The sequence below is a fragment of the Ammodytes marinus genome, assembly GCF_949987685.1.
Source record: "Ammodytes marinus genome assembly, chromosome: 9".
NCBI classification, from domain to species: domain Eukaryota; kingdom Metazoa; phylum Chordata; class Actinopteri; order Uranoscopiformes; family Ammodytidae; genus Ammodytes; species Ammodytes marinus.
This window is the reverse complement of record NC_137213.1, coordinates 21,971,162-21,992,789: the sequence shown is the minus strand read 5'-3', so window position 1 is coordinate 21,992,789 and position 21,628 is coordinate 21,971,162. Positions and strand designations below refer to the sequence as shown.

Below are 21,628 nucleotides of genomic sequence, written 5' to 3'. Positions count from 1 at the left end.
CACAATCACACACAGACACACACACACACACAAACAAAACATGTATTGACCGTATAGTTGCCTGTGTTAACTCATTTGATTCTTCCCTCAAACTCCTTGCCATGCTGCTTAAGTACTGCCTGTGTGTGTGTGTGTGTGTGTGTGTGTGTGTGTGTGTGTGTGTGTGTGTGTGTGTGTGTGTGTGTGTGTGTGTGTGTGTGTGTGTGTGTGTGTGTGTGTGTGTGTGTGTGTGTGTGTGTGTGTGTGTGTGTGTGTGTGTGTGTGTGTGTGTGTGTGTGTGTGTGTGTGTGTGCGCGCGTGCGTGCATATGTGTGGTGTATGCTTATTGTGTGTGTTGTGAGTGTTCATTATGTCTGTGTATTCTTGTCTGCAGTATGTAGGACGCACTGGGGAAAAAGGGAGACCGAATCTTATCAGTTGGAGACAGAGAGAGGACTGTTTGAGAACAGTTCTCCTATTCCCTCTGCATCTGTTTGAGGATTTAATCTGTGTGGCAGCGGTGGCCGTGTGCTGGCAAGCCAAAAGAAACACACAAAAAGAAAAGAGGAAGAAGAAGACGATAGAGAGACAGAGAGGGAGGAGAGCGGCAGTAGAAAAGTGACATGGTTGCCCAGAGAGAACCAAAGAAATGACCGACCGAGGCATTTGTTATTCCTTCCACTCACCTTCCAACCCTTATTCCTCCCTTCCTCTCTCTCTCTCTCCCTCCCCTCCCATACCTTCTTCCTCTTGGCTAGAGCCTTGAGGTCCACCTCTTCTTCAGTGCTGGGGCCAGGCTTGTTAGAAGCAGCTGTTGTTGCTCCTTGGCCAGTGGGAAATGGAGGCTCCCTCTAAAACACACAAACTGCCCATCTGGAGATGCATTAGCGGCAAAGGACACGGTGAAACCATTTCTCACACACTTAGCCAACTCACAGGGGTCATCATGGCGGAAGACACAGAACATCCCTCTTTAACAAGCTACTGGCTTGGGGTTGAGCTGTGTTGCTTTCTTGTGATGTATGTGCAGTCATCATGGGACACAGTCACTATGTATCACAGTGTTGGATGTTAAGCTGTACAAAGTAATCCCCCATCCGATCCATGACCCATTGTCTACTGCATGCTTTAATGACAAATGAAAGGCTACCACAACCCATTCTTTATATAGTATAAGACCCAACTCACACACACATATACAGTTGATACATGTGCATTTTAACACACTTTTCCACAGACATTAAGGTCTGTGCAACACTACAGCTCTATTTGTGTCTCACACTTCCTTTTCAACCTGTTTTTGTTTTTCTCTGTCACTGTTCATTGCCTATTTATAGAGCTTTTTACCGATCGACTCACATTTGTATTTTACTGGTGGTGGGGAACATATGTCATTGCCTGTTGCTGTAATGGAAGAAGCATGTTGATGTGCTATTGTATAGCCTTCCTTGAGGTTTCCCAATAATGAGAGGGATAAGAGTGGCGGATGGAGCTTCATCCTCATACTGAAAACTCTTTCTAACCCGCTGCGTCATATTTCACTCCCTCCTCCACCCTCTGTTTTTTTCTGCCTTGCTCCCCCCCCCCCCCATATTTGGGGGATTTACATATGAGCCAGCTTATGAAGCACAGTTTATCTGCTAAAATTGTCTTATTATGACGACAACAGCATCACATTCCATTATCCGTCTGCCCTCATGGTTTACATGTCCTTGTATCTCACTTTGTTGCCTTTTTTGAGTGACCTATCGATATTGATAAAACCTCTTCTTTTTCAAATGCTATCATCGTCTAGCCTGGAAATCCAGACCTGCCGCTGGCAAATTAAATTTGCTGCACCAGTTCTAAGCACGATCCATTGAAGCTCATTAAAAATGTCAGAAAATTCTGAGCTACGTTTCAATTGGTTCTATCTGATATGGGCGGGCCAGAGCCCCATGTATGGGGATCTGAGGCGGACGTAACAGGATGACGTCAGTGCTTTGCATGCGCTGCTGAAGCCGTGATAGTAAACAGAGATGGCTGCGGATATGTAGTTTGAGTTTGAGACAGCTTTGGCCTCGACACTCGGCACTCAAATCTTTCAGTAGCAAGAAAGAGGAATGTTCTGTTTTGCCGACCGACCACCGCAGAGTTTAACTTACCAGTTAACCCCGCTGTTCGCTAAACGAACAGGGCTTAATATGTCACCTTGTTCATTGCTCTGATTGGTTGTAGTGCTATCCATTTGCATGTAGTGGTCATTGAAATGCACGCATTGGTTCTGCCCCTTGAGTTGGGAAGGTCCATTGATCAAGGCCAGACCCTATATCGTTCTAGATATGGGTCTGGATTTCCAGGCTAATCATCATCTAAGAAATATTGTCATTAATTATGTAAATGCTGTCGTCTCATTACATTTCTACATTGTGATGTCAGTAATTATCGCTAGTCAGTTTTTCTCAAGAAATAGAGATCCGACATACAGTATATGCCATGTCATTAAAAAAAATACATTATGTGGACCAAATAGTTAAATAATAAAATTCACATAGAATAAGTTCAATCAAAATTAAAACTGCGAGCAGTGATGACCGGGCCCTCGCACCTCCGTGCTGGACGCCGTCCTGCCCGGCCGGCCGGCCTCGGCGCTCCGGTTGGCCGCGTGAGAGAACGCGCCGCAGTCTCCTCCTCTTCGGAGCACGCGGCACAGTAATACCTGTCACCGGAAGTGTGGAAGTTGCCGCGACGCGCTTGATACGGATGCGAGGAAGTCCTCAGGCCTGGGCTCTTACCAGGCAGGTGAAGTTTGGAGCACATCATGGACATATAAAGAAATGGACACCGTATTGAAAAATGGCGCCCATTCATTCCTATGAAAGCTGCTCAGGCGCAGAGAAGCAACAAGGAAGCTGCCATATTGCTTTCAAGTAAGCCCTGGCACGCCCAAGTGTATGACGTGCCTCTCCCTCCTCCTCCCTCGAAAACAAACTGAAAGCTGTTAAAAGCCGTTGGGCTAATAAAACGCTTTATGTGGCGTTTTGAAATGAAAAAACTTCAGTTTTAATAGTATATGGTCTCAAGATAAGTTTGAGCCTATGATTGATATCCAGAAAATTTTTGCGGCGACACAATCTTGTTCGCCGCTTGTATTGGTGTGGACGGGGAAATCTGCCTTAGGGCTACCATGAAAATAAGCTCCCATTCACAGCATGCAGTACCAATGGGTTGGCCACTAGTCCATGCTGGCTGCTCGGAGAAGGCAGCATCCTGGGGGCCTGGAGCACATGGGACAGTGCAGAGCGAAATTACAGTGACTTCCTGTTTCGTGGCGATGACGCTGAGAAACTGCGAAGGCCATGGAGCCGATAGAACCGGCTTCCCGTGTTATCGTTGTCTCTAGACCTCCCTGAGCTGCTTTGAGGTTGATTTGATCAAGTGTGTAGGACTTGAAGGTAATTAACTAGCATGCAATATTTACTTGACCCAGCAGTTGGCGCTCTCACTTTTTCTTAATATTATTGTGTGGGCTTACTCAGGCCTTGGGTCTCATTAAGCCAATCAAATGTTGAGAAGATCAGACAGAGTATAGTGGAGTAACAGCTACTTCCTGTTTACTGGCGAAGACGCCAAGCTACGGCGAAGGCGTTTTGACAGGTTGTACTCTCACTTTCTATGAATATTAGTGTTTGGGCTTCCTCAGGCCTTGGGTGTCATTAACCATAACACATTTGGAGAAGATGACAGAGTATGGTGGAGTTAGGCCAACTTCCTGTTTTTTTTGGCGAACATTTCAAATTAAAAGTCTTCCTGTTGATTTTGGGGTGGGGCTTCAAGAGGCTTTTTTGTTTGTCTTGGGATTGTACATTGCTATATGAAATATTGTGCATCTAGGTGTAACACAGCCTGAGTTATGATGAATTAAAGTTTCATGAGGTGCGTTATTTATGATGTTTACGTCAACTTTGACCCCCAATAGCTCCCTGGGACTATGGAAATTTTGAAATATTTCCGCAATTTAACATCGGGCAAGCGTCTTGAGTATTTGAGATGTGGTTCGACGTTCCTGGCGTAAAAACTCTAGGACGAGTTTGTCAATGCGTGAAAATTTGTAATAAGGCGAATTTAGGCACTAAATCCAAAATGGCCGACTTCCTGTTGCGTTTGGCCCAGAACATAAAATTGCATTTAGGTGCGCCTCGGGCCAATACATGTTTCAATTTCAGGCTTCTAGCCCAATTTTTGAGCATGCATTTCCTGAAAAACTGTTTGTGGCCATAGGGGGCGCCGTTTAACAACGATAAGTTGCAATTTTTTGCAGGTCTGATGGGTACGCAACACATTTTCAAGTTATGCATGACGGGAAGGGGGTGAAAAGTGCCAAAAATGACTAAAAATAATAAAGAAGAAGAATAAAAATCCTTTGCATTTCAATAGGGCTTCGCACCGTATTTGGTGCTCGGGCCCTAACTACAACTTGCTTGACAAGTGTGTGTGTGTGTGTGTGTGTGTGTGTGTGTGTGTGTGTGTGTGTGTGTGTGTGTGTGTGTGTGTGTGTGTGTGTGTGTGTGTGTGTGTGTGTGTGTGTGTGTGTGTGTGTGTGTGTGTGTGTGTGTGTGTGTGTGTGTGTGTGTGTGTGTGTGTGTGTGTGTGTGTGTGTGTGTTGAGTTTGCTGGCCGAAAAAAAAATTTTCTTCCTCGTCCCTAAGAAAGTTTCACGCTTGTCGTGGTAAATCTGCCAAAATAAAAAGTAGATAATTGTTTAAAGATGTACTGTTGCAAAGTAATCTCTCCAAGATAAATATGATACAATGCATAATGACATTTCACTATATAAATGATAACTATTTTGTACAGATTTACTGCAACCGTCACTGCCAGAGCTTTGTTTTCGGAGTACTGCACCCTTTGATTTGCTTCCAAGACTTGCTTCCCACTGACTGTTTTGCCAACAATGTCATCTGAGGAGTTTCTATATCTTTATCAATTTACAACAAACAGTTTTGGAAACACATTTTAAACTCTAATACATCCATCCTCCAAATTTCATTCACTTATTTGGATCCAGGTCACAACAGTTACACAAGAGAACACTTCAGGCGTACATTTCCCCAGCCGTGTCCTCTGTCTCATTGTCTCATTATCTCATTGCTGCAACATTTTCTAGTTTGGATACATAATCTCTCTCTTTTTTTTTAAGATATATTTTTTTGCATTTTTCATGCTTTATTGATAGTGTGAAAAGACAGAGGTGAAATGGAGCAGAGAGGGGAGTGACATGCAGAGAACGACCGCGGGCGGGAATCGAACCCGGGTCTGCTGCTGGGGGGTGGGGGGGACGCCCTACCAACTGAGCTAAGGGCGCCCCCGGATACATAATCTCTTTTACGAGTCTTTTCCCCGGTCTAATGAGCTCAGCATAATTATTAAGGGCACGTATAGTCTAGTGTAGTGTGAGTTTTGGATTATTTATGAAACAATTTGCCACATCAGTTGCAAGTTTGATAGGGATCTAAATGAAATTAGACATAATATGAAATACACAAATATTTATTTGGGTTTTTTTTGTGTTTATTTTGACATTTTCATGTCCCTCTTGGCTGGTGACCTTTCTTTGTTGTCATCTGATTGGATTTGATTTCAAAGTTCACAAAGCATTCCTATACCATTCATTCCAAAATGCCTAGCTAAAATTAAAAAGACGCTTTAACTAGTTGGCAGTACTTTTTGTCTATGCTGTAATTGGTTGTTTCTGGCAAAGACCTACTCCATTAATTAGCCAGTTGGTTATAGCCTGATGTGGAGTAGTATTACTGTTGTGATGCAAATGCTGTTTTCTGACAGCTCCCTGATGAGATGCAGCCCATTTCCATCCAAACAATAACGGCTATCTGATTTGGGATAACTGATGCCTTTGTCTATTGTCTACTGGAACAACAAAAACCATTGGCACGGGAAACACTTCCCTCTCTAGAGGCCCGACTATCCTTTAACACACATGCATACACATGCACGCTTACAAACCCATGTGCATAGTAGGGATGAGTGGATTGAACTTCTCAGTTCAACAAAGCAATGTATTTAGATTTACACTTTTGAGCCGGCCAGGTGTGACAGGACAATTATATTATTCTTGGATGACAGCCTAAAAAGTGCAATGCATTTGGTTATTTATTGTCAGTGAGGAAGTGATTTAGTTAGGTATCCAACGCTCTTTCATGGGGTGCTATAAATCTGCACACTTTATATGGCTGTAATGTCTGATAACTTAACACATTCCTTGACTGTCAAGTGGCTCGACAGCCAAGCCACCACACAGAGAAGGCTGTAACTGTATTTAATTAGACAACTGAATTCTAAACGGATAAGTTAAACACACCTCAATGGGAATCACTGCAAACCTTGCCTGTGACAGCTCAAAGAGACATTTTGGTCTTTGGCACTGTCAGCACTCTGATAAATAGCATACTTTATTTCATAACAATAATTCTATCCTTCACCTGTGTCTTATTTTGTTTATTTCTGCATTATCTCCCCTTGCCTTTACCTCCTCCCTATCTAGGGCTTTTGACCAGCCTTACACCACACAGTACTACTGTGGCCGCGCTACAACGCTTAAACATTTACATTAGAAACTTGCTGCAAATGAAAAAGCCTGTTGCAGAAAGCCAAAACAAAATACATTTACAGCAAAATCACGGCATATACAGAAATTATGCTAAATCTAAAATCAATTCTCATTGATCAGCTGGAGGGGCGTGTTCAGGCCCAGGGGTTAATGTTAACTCAAATATATAACTGATAACTGGGAGTGTGTGATAACTTAGCCATGATAAGATGGTCATCTCCTTTTATTCAATTGATGTACGTACTACAGGGGCAGCTGGGTTGGGTCTGGGCTATGAGCCATGAAGAAGAGTGGAAAAAAGAATGATGGGTAATAAGCAGAAGGAATCCATTTCAATGTTAGAGACATGAGTTAAGTCCTCTTTAAGGAAAGCTGGGATACCACCAATGTCAGCAGTCAAATGTTTGTGTGTAACCTTATGTGTGTTTGCAGGGACTTTGATATAATGGCTGCTTAATGTCTGCTCTAGCCTCATTACCCTGATTGATTTCTGTGTGACTGTAACTACCCAGTGAAGCATGCCCATCATCTGCTACTGGAGAGTAGATACCCAGTCAGTCCTCTATCATGACGTGTGTGTGTTGTGAGTGTTAGTGATTTGTGTGTGTGTGTGTGTGTGTGTGTGTGTGTGTGTGTGTGTGTGTGTGTGTGTGTGTGTGTGTGTGTGTGTGTGTGTGTGTGTGTGTGTGTGTGTGTGTGTGTGTGTGTGTGTGTGTGTGTGTGTGTGTGTGTGTGTGTGTGTGACGACGGCCGTGGGAGTACATTCTTTATTTCACAATGTCCCAGGAGGCAGAAAATCTCTACTTAAAAGTGGAGTCAGGGATTCTGGAGAAAGCTTGATGTCAAAATCAATTGTTGTTTAAATCATTGAATCTACTCACGATACGCTACCTCCGTGCTGTGTGTGCACCGGACAAAAATATCCGGTGTTAATACACAGCCTAGGCTCTGTAAACGGACATGTTGCTAGGTTTGGCCCCCGTTGTTTACATACCCTTTGTTTACATACTTTTTAACAGAGGCTAGGCTGCGTTTAAACACCATATATTGTTTTCAGCCCACACACACAGTAGTGACAGGTGGTGGATTCTAAAGGATATATTGACTGATTTTGACAAAGTGATTGTGACAATGGGCGCTCCGGTGGCGTAGTGGATAGAGCGCGTACCATATTGGCTCCGGCCTTCGTTGCAGTGGTCGCGGGTTCGAATCCGACCCGTGGACCTTTACTGCATGTCATCCCCCCTCTCTCTCTCTGTCTCCCCATTTCAACTCTGTAATATCTAATAAAGCTTGAAAATGCCAAAAAAAATATATATAAAAAATAAAAAGTGTGATTGTGACAACAAGCCTTCTCCAGAATCGCTGACTCCACCTTTAAACAGCCACAGCTGTGCAACGTCCTATGCCCGTATGAACCCAATATATCTGTAACAGGCATAATCTAACATCAATTGTATGCGTGATTGTTTTTGAAAACCCTTGCAATTAGATTATGGGAATGGTGATTTGATGATGATGAGGCCTTAATACACAATTTTACAGGCCCAGAGGACTGTGAACATTGAAGTAAATTACAATGATTACCATGATGAGCCAGCACATTTATCTCTGTCTGTTTCTCTGTTCCCTTCTCTCTATCTCTATCTCTCTCTCCCTTGCTATCCGTTTCTGTCTCTTAACAGCCCACACAGAAACGTCCAGTGAAGCCAAGCCTTTTGGGAAACGGCCTGGAGGTGATGGCCCACACGAGAACCCTTCCAAGCCCCCTTCAGTGAAGGTCAGAGGGGGCTCGCCTTCTACAAGCTGGGCACGACCCTGGAGCCTCACACTGCTCTTTGCTGCACTTTGCTTGCAGTGGACCCTGTTCTGATGAAAGCTCCCTCTGTGGATCCCCACGCCCAAACCATTGTCCCCTTTTAGGAACCACATACATGCACTCAAGACACTCATATCATATACATGTCAGGCATAGTATCCTTACTCCTGTCCTCAACGTACATGGATGGATGGTAATGATGGAAACATAAAAAATGTAAAACACGGAACAGGTCTGAAAGAGAAGAGGACAATGTTGTATGACACATGAGACTAGACTGTGGGATCTTGCAGACCCAATGTGGGGTCTTTGCACAAGCTAATCCCAATGCACGCACGCTCATCTACAATGACTAGGCCTGCTGCTTCTCCTTCTAGACTGTTATGGGGCTAGATGTTTGTGTGTATTCAAACACCAACACAGCGCCCCAGCCTTTGTGGTTCAGAACGGGACTGCAGCGTTCTGATTTTTTGCTTTAAAAAATGCCGACACATATATCGTACCTAATCACGTTTTCTTTTTCTTTTTTTGCGGCTGGTTTTTACTTAAAACTTCCAGGTTAAAAATAAAACTCATCACAGCCACTGCACACATTTGCCAGCAAGGCAGGGGGAATTCATTTGAAATTTCAACTCGTTTTGAGGATTAAGGAATGCATGATAGATCAATCCCAGTTGCCTGGCCCACAAAGAGCAGATTTGATATACTCTAATGACTGTGTGTACCTTGGCAGGGATTAGAATGTAATGAGTTCACAGGTAAGAGCACGGGCACACTTGCACGGCTAAATACATTGTGCAGACAAACTAGGTGTGTATAGTATGTAACTGTATATAGGTGGAAAGATTAGATGGGAGTGTGTGAAGTTCTGATTCAACAATAAGCTCTTAACTGACTGAGCAGAATGGGGTTTATTCTTTTCTTTTCCTTTAGCTATGAATGGACTGTGCTTGTCTGCTCCATTCCTCATAGGAAACAATTCCACATAAAAACAAACCTACAGAGGTTTCATTTCTGCGACAAATAAAGCAGGAATGTACATCTTTTTTTGCAACTCAAGCCTTTGACATAAATGGACACATGTTGGACGTTCGAACAAAGTCTGTACATTGTTGATTTTACTAATGTTTATTGTGCATTCTGTTTTGTGTGTTTGCTTGTTGAAATGCACATGAATGCATGTACAACCTACCCAAGTTATGACATTTTTTTATAATCTGATGATCAGCCCCTTCTTCAAGAGGCCTCAACAATAACTCATCTATTGCCTTTTCTATCACATATCGCTGATGAGGTCTCGAAGTCAGGTTTGATCTTCCTCTCTCAAATGATGGTTTGGAACAAAGGGATAGTAAGGGGAGCTGCTGATCCAACACATGCAGATTCAAACACAATTCAAATTCAATTAAAACCTTGTTGGACGTTTTATACAAAGTTGGGTGCATCTATTGCCTAATCCGGTACAGTGGTAGCCATTGTCTAAGTCCGTCCTTTATGGATTTATCATATACGTTTTTTTGCCTAAATAAGCAGTAATATCTCATCTCCAACTCTTAAGCATATACCATTCCTTCAAATTCCAACAGAGTAAAAGCAAATCCGTCTTTGTTTGACTGATCAGTACTGACTCAAATGATGGCTTCCTCGGTATACAACATGTTTTCTCTATAGTGTAGATGTGGGTGGTTTACATAGTGCTAGTACCTCGTTGAATGAGGATGAATGTATGGTTAATGCTATGCAAATATGGCATTACACCTGATAATTCCTAAAAAGCTACACATACAGCATCTAAGCTAAATAGGTCTGTACCCTTACACGAGTCTATGTGCAATCAAATACCTCTTACCATCATTTAGCCTTTATAGTAAACAACTCCTCTCCCCAATGCAAAGTAATTGTCTCTGCCTATAAGTGGATGGCCTGCTTAATTATATGCAAATACAAGTATACATTAAGGCCCTGCAGTTAATGGATAATAGAGATGACTATGGCTACATAAAGTTTTGCCAGTTTAGATGTGTCACATGTTAACTGTAACCATATTTGTTCAGTTCATATGATTTCCTCCGCGTATGTTTTGTTTCCAACTGTCATTGTGTTCATTGCATTGCACCCACACAGATCACTAACAGCCCTTTGCCCTTGCATGTGTATAAATGTACATATTTTAAGTCACGTTGTCATTTGTTTTGTGTCTCATTTCCTCTATTGTATCAGTATATGATACAGTGTAACTGAGCTCTAGTAAAGGGTCTCTGCCTTTTGTTTGCTTGTTTCTGCTCTGAAAAGGCTCTCATTACAGAATGTCTGTCACAATGGGCATTGATTACCAACAGACATTTGCTTGGAAAATATAAATGATTAAACAGCACTTAACATCTATGGCACACTCACCCACATTTTTTTACTGATTAGTCTTCAACTATTTGGGCTTGTACGGACTGTGCTTGATTGGCATTCTCCACATCTCCACCTTATTAATTCTGAGTATAGAACCACACTACTTCAACATGAGAGGAGGTCTAATCAACCATAATAATTACATTTTTGTTTTTCTATGTTGACACCAATCAAGGCACAGTGAGTAGGCCACCTTATGAACACCCAGTGATCAGGGCTGCTTTTACCTGCCACTAGGCCCTGGGGCTGAGAGGTTTTGTAGGCCCCCCTCCCCCCCCCGGGCGGCGGTCTTACAATACAGATGCGTTAAAGCCACAATATCTCTATTGATGAAATACAAAATCACTTAAGGTAACATGTACTTAAACCCCCTCCTGGTCTAGTGACTTTTAATAACCAAACACACATGGTTGGTTACTGTGTTTTTCCAAGTTATTGAAGAGACAGCGGTGGGGACCCAGGACCTTCTAGGGGGGTCCGGGGGCATGCCCCCCCGGAAGAAAAATTTGAACCTTTTAAAGTAAAATGCATCAATCTGGTGCACTTTGAGAAGAAAACTAAGGCTAAATCAACTATGTCCTATGTGAGCTATTTTCTGAAATCATTTGGAGACACAGAAATACCAAAAAGCAGAAACAAAAATATACAGGTTTAAAAAATCCAGTCAGTCAGCATTCCAATTTTCTTTTTATAATCCCTTATCCCAAAGCTACTTCTCTCTTTGAATTCTTCATTTTGTTTTTAATGGCTCATCTCAATATAGGCCCTTGATCTGCGTTGCCCCGAACAATGTTATTTAAACAAAAATAACAAAAATGTACTGGTGAATGATAGGTCCCTTGATCTTCGTAGGCCAAAAATAATGTGATTTTTTTTCCTTTTTCTTTACTGGTTCATGATGGGCCCCTGATCTCTCTACGCCCCCCTAAGATCAGGGGCCTATCATGAGCCAGTCAATAATTTATTTAAATGACAATGTGCGGGGCCTTCTTTGGCCTATATTGAGACAGTAAAAAAAAATATATATATATATTTTTTTTTTAGAGGCCCCTGATCCTTGTAGGCCCTGGGGCTTCAGCCCAGGTAAGCCCGTGCATTAAGGCGGCCCTGCCAGTGATACTTTTTGGGTTCTAAAAATAATAGTTTGACTCTTTTGCATTCTTGCCAATGGTTGCACTTAAAGCTTAACACATTATATCTTGTTTGAGATTACAAGACTCCAGACAGACCACACCTTGTTATTTTTTAATTGTCCAGTCTGCATCCAAAGCTAAACTAAGCTAATCTAACCGCCAGGGCCGCCGCTCCCTATACGCAGAGTACGCAGACTGCGTAGGGCACCAAGTTCCTGGGGGGGGCACCCAGGAACTTTTTTTTAAAGGAAAAAGAGATGGTCCGGGGGCCCCCCAAAATAGTTTTTTTTTTTAAAGTTCATGATAATGATTACATTACAAAAAATATATAAATTAGTTATGAACAGGCCCATCGTTGTTTTTTCTTAATTGTGTAACCTATCCAGGGGTGGATTACTGCACAGGCACACCGGGCACAGGCCCAGGGGCCCAAGGGCTCAGGGAGGCCCTCAGCCAGAGATACTGATAGTAACTTTTCATGTTCCATAGTCAAAGAGCTCAGACACTGATGTCAATAACAGGGTCCAAAAAGGAATAGCCTAAATATAAGTACTCATTAAAATCTAACAAGATAGAAATCATCATGGGCCCCTCAACTAGTAGGGGAGAAATACAAAAGCAAATTAAAAACAACAGCATTAGTAGCTCTGTCTAAGGGGGTTGAAGCCCCCCTCACACATACACAAATAAGCTTTATATGTGTGAATTCTAAATGGTTCATATCCACCCTTTTGTTCATATCCACCCTGTTGAAATGGGCCCCTCCATCATAGAACATGGGTCTGCAGACCAATCTACTGTTTTTACAGTTGCAGAGTAAAGAGTGCTGTTTAAGAAAAATCTGAAAAATAATGTTCCTTCTGCATCTCAGGATTTGATATCTCTCTAGCCTCTAAGATGTCCTCTCAAAGTGCACCAGATTGATGTATTTTACTTAAAAAAGGTAAAAAAAAATCTGGGGGGGCATACCCCCTGGACCACCCAACAAGGTACAGGGTCCCTCCAACAATACCCCAAAATCCTGTGGGAAACACTGACTTCCTTAATATGTTTTTGCCATTAATTGTATGTATCCGTGTAGAAAATTCAGTGTACCTGACTGGATAGGGACAGGTGGGGGGCCCTTTAAGAGTGTGTGCCCAGGGGCCCATCATCTCATAATCTGTCTATGATCCTATCACTCAATTCCTTTGCAAAGGCAGTTAGTAGGATACTAGGCAACTTTTTTCTTTTTTCACAAGTTAAGCTGTTCTTTCTGATAGTAAATGCTGTTCGCATCAGCAAATGTGCCAAAAAGCAGTGGGGGGGGGGGGCATCACTGACAATTTCAGCTTAGGGCACCCAAAAGCTTAGCAGCGGCCCTGCTAACCGCCTCCTTATCTAAACTCTATAGTTAGCACACACACAGACAGATGAGTGGTAATCATTTTCTCATAGAAGTCTCGGCAAGGAAGGGAGTAAATTGTTTTCTAAAATTCTGGAAACGATTCATTCAAACCAAGACAAGGATTACAATGCATCGCCTAGTCTGTGAAAACACATCAGTGTTTCATTGAGTGCAGTGGAGGAGAACTGAGTTATGCTACTGAGTCTTAGTCTGACCTTCTCTATTTGCATCCGGGAAGCCTCTTTGCTAAACATATCGGTCCGTGTTTGCACCAAGAATAGAGGCAGGGGGGGTGGGGGATACAGAAGATATGTAATGGTATGGTGCAGGAGGGGACCGTGGCAGACAGCCAGTCATGATGACAGCAGCGTCGACAGTTGCAATTTGCTCGCTCAGCTGATGTGTGGCTGACCCATTGGCTGCTCCTGCAGGGGGAAACTTTGCCTATTCAGGGACTGTAATTGCCCTGGATTTGTCTGTGCTGTCAGCTGCAATGCTAGCATCACTGTTAGCCAAGTTCAGCTACTGTAGGACACATATAAACATAGAGCAAGTATTCAGTTTGCACGAAGAGCCGTTTTCACTGTTGGCAAGACCTACATGTTTATGGAGTGAGTGACAGAAATTTCTACAATGCCCACAATGAGATTAAAATAAAGCAAGGTTATGGTTCTAAACACCATGTTGTATCACCATTTAATGCCTTGTGTATTTTAGCATAACCAGATAACTTAGGCCAGACAAGTTTCACAAAGACATGCAATAGGTCTAGAGCTAATATTTACAAGTAATGTTTAGAAGTGGTGTTCAGGCTAACACTGGTAACTTTTTTTCCCCCTCCACACAGCGATTATAAAAGCATTTGATGGCAACGTATCAGGCGACAGTGGCACTCCAAGTCTCACCACACCTCCCACTGTTTTAGCCATCAGCCTTCGGAGCACATGACTCAAAGCACTTTTCCTGGCTACAGCATACAATGTCCATGAGCTCTCTGTCTCACTTTCTTTGTCTCTGCACGCGCGCACACACACACACACAAATAATCACTAACACTCAACACACACACATGGACACCGATGATCTCACCCCGTCACACACCCTGTCCCACAGTCGTACACTTCCAATTGCACACAGTCTGTATTTGATCCGTGGAGTCTATTTCATGCTTGTTGCTGTGAAACTGAGTGTCTGGCTGGCTGCAGACAGGAGCAGGGAGAATGCCCAGTCCAAGGATATCGTGCACTCCTCCTTGCCTAGCTGTAATTGGACTGCATTGTCCCTGCCTGACAAAAACCAAAAAGCCTATCTGTCGTCCTTTAATAACCTCCGCTGACTGACGCAGAAAGCCGGATGACTTTAAAATATGGACCATAATGGGGAACAAACTCAGACACTGAAAGAGGGTTAGTCTGAAAATTACATTTAACTGCTCCATTCTTTTTGTATAGTTAGCTTTATAAAAGGCAGTTTCATCTTGTTTAAATTTGGGTTTGGGCTATTCAGTGTATTATAGTGTGGGTGCTGAAGACATACATACACATTGCAAGGAGCAGCAATGGTAAGTGAGTGTAACTGAGAATTCAGGGGGACCTGAGGTCACAGCTGCTCAGCTGTCTGTCTGGGCTATTTAAAAACGGTAGCACACATCAGCACTTCTGTCCCACTGGCTTGGCCAAGTCCACACCTAAACGTCCTCCACACACACACACACACACACACACACACACACACTAAATTTGTTGTAGTTTTAGTCAAGAGTTGAAATAACACAACTTCACAAAAAAGAGATGATGAACCAAAGATGCTTCACGCATCGTAAAAAAATAGATTCTTAACTTCCTTTTTTAAACAGATGTTCCATGAAGTCAACCATGATTGTGTGGTAGCAGGGTGACAGCAGTGGAGAGCCCCCCTCCAAACTTCCCTCACTTTGCAGTGTCGGGATCATAGTGACAAGCTTGAACTTGGAGAAGGGAGTAAAGGAACTGATGGAGGCTCTGGAAATAGCTTCTCAAAGACTAACAATTGGATGAAGTAAAGGGGAAACCAACCACAGCTCTCCTCCTTGAGTTTCCCCTGGTCAACTGTATCCATGTCCCTCCATGCAGAGCCCCACAGGCAAACATAAGCTGTCACTGCCGATTCTTCTTCCGTAACCCTGCACCCCCCCCTCCCCCCCGGCAAATTAGCATAATGCTCACTGAGCTCCTGAGCTAGCTAATAGACTCCAATTAAAACTAATTTTCGACATGACAGTCCATCAAGAGGAGCCCCAGAGTTGCAACACTGACAGAAATCAAATCTGCAACAGGCACACACAGGAACTTTAGCTTTTTATTCCACCTATCCACTGATTGGCCTCACTTGTCAGTTATGTTAACCATCATGCACTGCACGGATTGCAGAGGGCAGCTAAATAGTGTATTTATCCTCCTCTGGCAGCTACCTGGAGGTTGTTGTCATTTCCCTTTTGACTGTGAGAAAAACTGTTTGTTGCTGACTGAAGGAATACATAAAAAACAATGCATGTTAAAAAAAAACAAAAAAAACTTCATGCATACCAAGTTTAAGATTGCACAAGTCATCCTGCTCTCAGTAGACAGCCCCCTCTGGCAAGTCATTCTGGATGTGTACGGACAGCGCCAAATAGGAACGCAATAATGCAGAACAGCCACTCAGCTGTGGAATAATCTCAGATCCCAGAAGAATCCCAAAGAAAATGTTCTGCCTGTTATGAAAGAAAAATAGAGGCAGACATGAACCTCCTATAACCACAAGTCAGAGGAATGGGCGTCTGGCATGCCCTTTTGCTAACCACTCTAAAGAAGGGAAGGTTGGCAGGAGGTCAGGTAGGGCTAAATGGAGCAAATACATGTTTCTGCCCTTTATCATTCATCTGTTAGCTCTGAGGAAACAACATATTGAAAAAATATTATATAGCATCACTGGGTTCTTCTCTGTGCAATCTACTCCTTATGTTGACCAAACTAGCATGTGTCACTAGCAAACCTGCAACATTAATAATGAATTCTACTGCAAAGGATTTGACTTTTGACTTGCTTTTATCCCCTTTGCCATACTATGAAAGGAATATATTGTATAACCTGCATATACATCCTATGAATAGCAGTTACATATATTTTCAAATAAATGTGTTAAAAACACACCTAAATGTCTTCTACCCTTGAAAATCACTAAAGAAAGCTTATAGTCCAGTAATAATGTCAGTTCATTCTCACATGAATTCACATTAATTCTCGGCTGTAGCAATAATCAACTGAGATTGTCTCTCAATCATACACTCAGTGTAGGTATGATCCATGCTACAACTAAGCTCATTCCACTTTAATTGTTTGCTCCAATATTGTTTTTAAGTAAATCTAATTAAATAAAACTTGGATTGCAAGTTTCAGAATGAATAACATCCACAGTCTTATGACGAGGAGATCCAACTGCTGCAACCCAACCAATAGATCAATTCAACTATTTTGTCACCGGCCTTTCACTGCGCCCTGTTCAACTATATGCTAAAGCAGTAATGGCGACAATGTTAAGGGTGAAACACACAAATCATCCCTTAAGACCAGACCAGTCTACATATTTCCCCAACAGATGCACACTGCACATGTACAGTCATGCACATGCCCACAAAAGAGAAGTTATTTCCTGACACGTATGAAGAAACACAAGTGCTGGGTGAGGAACAGTTATCATTAGTATGCATTGTGTCTTAATAAGGAATGGACGTGCAGAGGGGCTAACATTAATCACCACGAAAGTCTGCCTGTTAGGAAAACAGATTAACCATGTCACCACATGACAATGGCCAAGAGAAGAGAAAAGTGGCCCCGCCAGCACAAGCCCCCATTCCAATTAGACCGGGTTGGTGGGTTATGCATGTGTTCCTGATGTGAGGTGTGGTTCAGGAGTTTAGGAAGGAGTGTGTGTGTGTGTGTGTGTGTGTGTGTGTGTGTGTGTGTGTGTGTGTGTGTGTGTGTGTGTGTCAAAACACACACGTGTTCAAGGTTGGCGTTAGCATCTCATTTTGAATTCTCTATCAGGCTCGCTCTGTTTGCCATGCTACAGGTGGCCTCCTCCTCATGTGCCGGAGATGGATGAACACTGGTGCAAATGTTCTATTGCTCCCTTGGGTGACATTCCACCTTTCCTTCTACCTCTCTCTCGTTCTCTTTCCATCTCGATCAATTTTAGAACTTCATTTTCATGCACTATCCTGTTAGTTTTTCTGGTCTTTTTTTGTCATACTTCCCTTTGTCTTGTCAATATCTCTTATGCTGATATCAGTGCATTATATGCTAATAAATGTCATCATTAAAGTATAAATGTTAACTTTCTAATTTGCTGGGTGTATAGGCTACGTGCAAAGGCATGTTGGCCACATGTGGGAGCCATGATGAATGAGCCGGCTAGTGGCCAGGAGCAGCATTGATTGGCTCTTATTACAGATTCAGAGATGCCAACTGCTGCCTGACTCGGCAGATCATGAGAGAGAGGAAATCAATGATGCCAGTGGCCACTAAGCCTTAACCCTCATAGTTACTACTTACACATTTCCTACCCGGATCTGGATTACATTAATGGCACAGTGCCCATGTATTTGAAAACAGTACCGCTGACCAAAGGTTGGTGGTTATGCTTTGAGTAGGCTACAGAGAGCAATGGATGGGGTTGAGGTCAATAATTTCTTAAAACAGAAATGATTGGTCATAGGCCTACACATTTTAGTAGAATGCGAGCAACACACTTATTGACTCATTGATTATGATTTTGAATGAATGAAGACAAAAGATAGCCTAATTAAGATTTTTTTCTACATAGCCTACTGTAGCTGATGGAGGAGAGTGATATGCAATAAAACAGTTTATGGCTACAGTTTTTTTGTTTATGAAAATCTACATTTATTGGTCAACAGTTCAGTCTAAACATGCAAACTTGCAAAAAATTTCGCTCAAATCTAACAGCAAGAGATAATAAAAAAATGGTTGTGTCAATAGGTTGTTCACAAGTATTTTACAGGAGGTTATCATTTTGAAAGATTGTATTTGACAGAACCAGGTAGCCTTCAAGTTCAAGGCAAATTGTGTAGGCATTGTACATTTCTCATTGAGAAAAAGTAAGCTGCATCACAATCTACTACAATGATATTTTGTTGCTTAGCACAGCTCTGTCAAAGGTGCCTTCAATACACCTAATGTGGTTATTTATAGCAAATGATTGTGGTTTAGTATCTGACAATCAATGGCTAGCCTAATGCTAGTTCCGGACTTCCGGTGCTTTGATTGCAACCTCGTTCTCACCCATGGTTCTCACCTGTGGTGCTAACAAGTGGGGGCTCATGCACCTTCCGACGCGGCGAAGCCAGGAGTCTCCTGCAGGCTCGCCCGTTGTCAGCATTCCTAGAAAACTAAACACGGAAGAATAAAACTTAGAAGTTAGCCTACTGTTTTGACGAGTAGGCCTAGGTTAATCTGCCTCTAGTCCCTTCGCCAAGCTAACATGTAGCCGACGTGTCAAGCCACAAGGCAGGCAGACCATGGACTTTAAAGAGGACCTATTATACTACTTTTCTGGTCTTCATTTCTTGTTTTACACTGCTATAGAGCAACCTGACACGAATCACATCACAAAAAACTATGTAGATTTTTGGGAAGCTCTTTCTCTTATTTTGGCGATCCAGCACGTCCTGTCAACACTTGAGTGTGTGTGCTTCGGCAATCTCCGCTCCCTCCGCCTGTGCTTCGGGGATCTCCGCTCCCCTCCCCCCCCTCCTGCAAACCCCACTCCGTTGTGATTGGTTACCTTCCTTCCGGAACACTTTCAGTGGCGGGAAGCGCGAGCATGGACCTATAAGGGCGCGAGGCAGACGCGAACAGGGAAGTGACAGCATTACCATACATGGAAACATCCGCGTGGTGACATCACGAAGTTACATGCGACGTCACGAAGTTACGGAAGGGTTAGACCGCTCTGAACCGCTCTGAACACGTGACTTCTCGACTGGCTAGAATAGTGTTTAGTGCTCTGCACAGACACCCCAGACGGTCAGCAGGGAATACGTCGAAATGCATGTAAGTCATTATTTGATAATTTAGTATGGTTAAGCATGACTATGAATCATCATAACAACGTTTATAGGTCATAAAAGTCAAAAAGCATCATAGGTCCTCTTTAAAAGAGGCAAACCTGGCTAACACCAGTCACCCATCAAACTCATGCAGAGAGCAAACATGCCGCCCCCTTTATTTTCTGCGAGTAATGCTTTGAGTGATGTTTGAAAATTGTAGGCCTAAAACTCTATACAAGCACTGAACCACAGTACTGAAAAAATAGTCAAATTTTTGTAACACTTAATGTTATATCCATATCTTTATGCCTTACACTGTTTATCAATGGAGCAATTTGCTAGCTTTTCTTTATAATAGCAGACCAAAACGTAAGAGAAACCACAGGTGGCACGAATGATATTAATCACTATCATTTTATCATGGATGTGTCATTTCCAGGGCTGCCTCAATTCTTACCGAGATCCTTTAATGCCATTGCTTGTTCCTGTCTCAAGACAACAAATAAATAAATACATCTCAATAGGGCCACATATGAATGGTGCACACTTGCACAAAATGACGTTAATTAGCCTCAAAATTACCTTTTGAAATACATTTAGTTTGACTTGACCTGACCTGAAAAAAAAGTTAAATCAAAAAAATAGGCTACACAGGCTACACACTGACTGGCTCCAATCTACACACGTATTCAAATATTAAGATTGAAAAAGTTGACTTGATAAAAATCGGCCTATTATTTTAATAAATGTGCGGTTGGAAACATAGCCTATGTCAATTGATACTTTCAAATAGTCCTGCAATTGAGAAATGTTGTGGAATCCTTTCCATTATGATAAAAAAAAACTCACTCTAGGTTGTGTATCATGCATGTACAGTAGCCTGCCCTATGTAACACTGTTCCTGAAATTGTAATACTATAGCGCTGTGTGTTGATACACTTTCTGCTGTTTGAATGCTGGAGTCGAGGGGAGTCCTTAATGAGTGGGGTGAACTGCATTTTTCCACTTGCACGCTGCAGGAAATGTACACACACAGAATTACAGCTTTGTTTGAAACCTTACCAAAGGCAGACGTGTTTCTCAGCTGACACATTTACAGGCTAGATTTGTTTTACAATCCAGTTTACAACGCCATATGAAAGGGCTGCTGAGAGAACCGCTGGTCTAAATAGCAATAGCCCATTAGTAGCTTCAGAGAGGACAAGGCTTCAGAGAAAGAAAAAAAAAATATGATGGGCAGCTTTTAATAGTGGGTTGTTTTAAAATAGATCATAAACATGCTTATGGACGCTGGCATTTTATGGCAGTTAGTAACAATTTGTACTTGCAGTGTCCCATATACTATGTTTTTGCCCGGTGATCAAACTGAGTCAAAACCTGATGATTTACAATCTGTATGCATTCTCTCTAATTAAAAACAAATCGGAGGAATAGGAGGAGGAGGAGGAGGTGTAATGCGGTAAAATGTATTCTGTACAGGGGAGGGGCTGAGAGGAATGTTTGAAGGAATGTGTGGATATTGTAAAGTGGCAGTGGGAAAATAATGAAGGACTCCTCGTAGGGGGCTGAGAACCACACAGAGATGGGGCCTCCCACTGTTTTTCCAAGGTTCCACGTTGGAGGGATGGTGCTGCCAATATGATATGAAGAAGAGCAGGACGACAGCTAAACCTGAAGACAGTTGAGAGGGGTTAGTCCATTCCGATCTGTACCATTTGCATTCATCAACATTCAGAGAAAGACTTGCTTGTGGCCAGTCCCTGCGTTGTCGTTTTGATTTTCTGGTATGATGAACCCATCGAGATGTCAAGGTCACTCCCCAGGAAAACCTTGTTATTTTCGCATAGCACAGGACGCAGCAGACTCTTACCAAGTGAATTTAATTATATGGATCTACATAACTGATGCCCAGGAAACAATTACTGGCATGAGAGGTGGGCCATAAGAGGTCATCCTGAGTGTTGCGGTTATGGCATCGAAGTCCCATGAATTTATGAGTTTTTCACGGCAAGAGGCAGACGATAGCAGCAGTTAATTTATCCACTCAGACATATGACAAATAGAGGAGGTGAAATATTTATTATGAGAACAGCAGGCAGGCAAATGAATGTAGTAATTGGATAAAGCTGGTGCAGGAGGAGACTGCGGAGACGCCACTGCAAGATGGGTACAGTCTGCCGTTGTATGTGAAAGAAATAAGATAGAAAAACAGT

General features: G+C 42.6%; 1 protein-coding gene across 2 annotated transcripts in view; it reads left to right on the top strand.

The window, feature by feature from the left end:
• Nucleotides 1-10,735, top strand: part of LOC307255219 (glypican-5-like) — a 105,720-nt gene extending 94,985 nt beyond the window's left edge. The window contains exon 9 of one of the 2 annotated variants that reach the window (XM_080033868.1): nt 8,271-10,735. In XM_080033868.1, coding sequence (XP_079889994.1) covers nt 8,271-8,458 — 188 coding nt within the window. In that variant the 3' untranslated portion in view covers nt 8,459-10,735. The remainder of the gene's footprint in view (nt 1-8,270) is intronic. The other variant, XM_080033869.1, reaches the window with a different exon arrangement.
• The last annotated feature ends 10,893 nt before the right edge of the window (nt 10,736-21,628 follow it).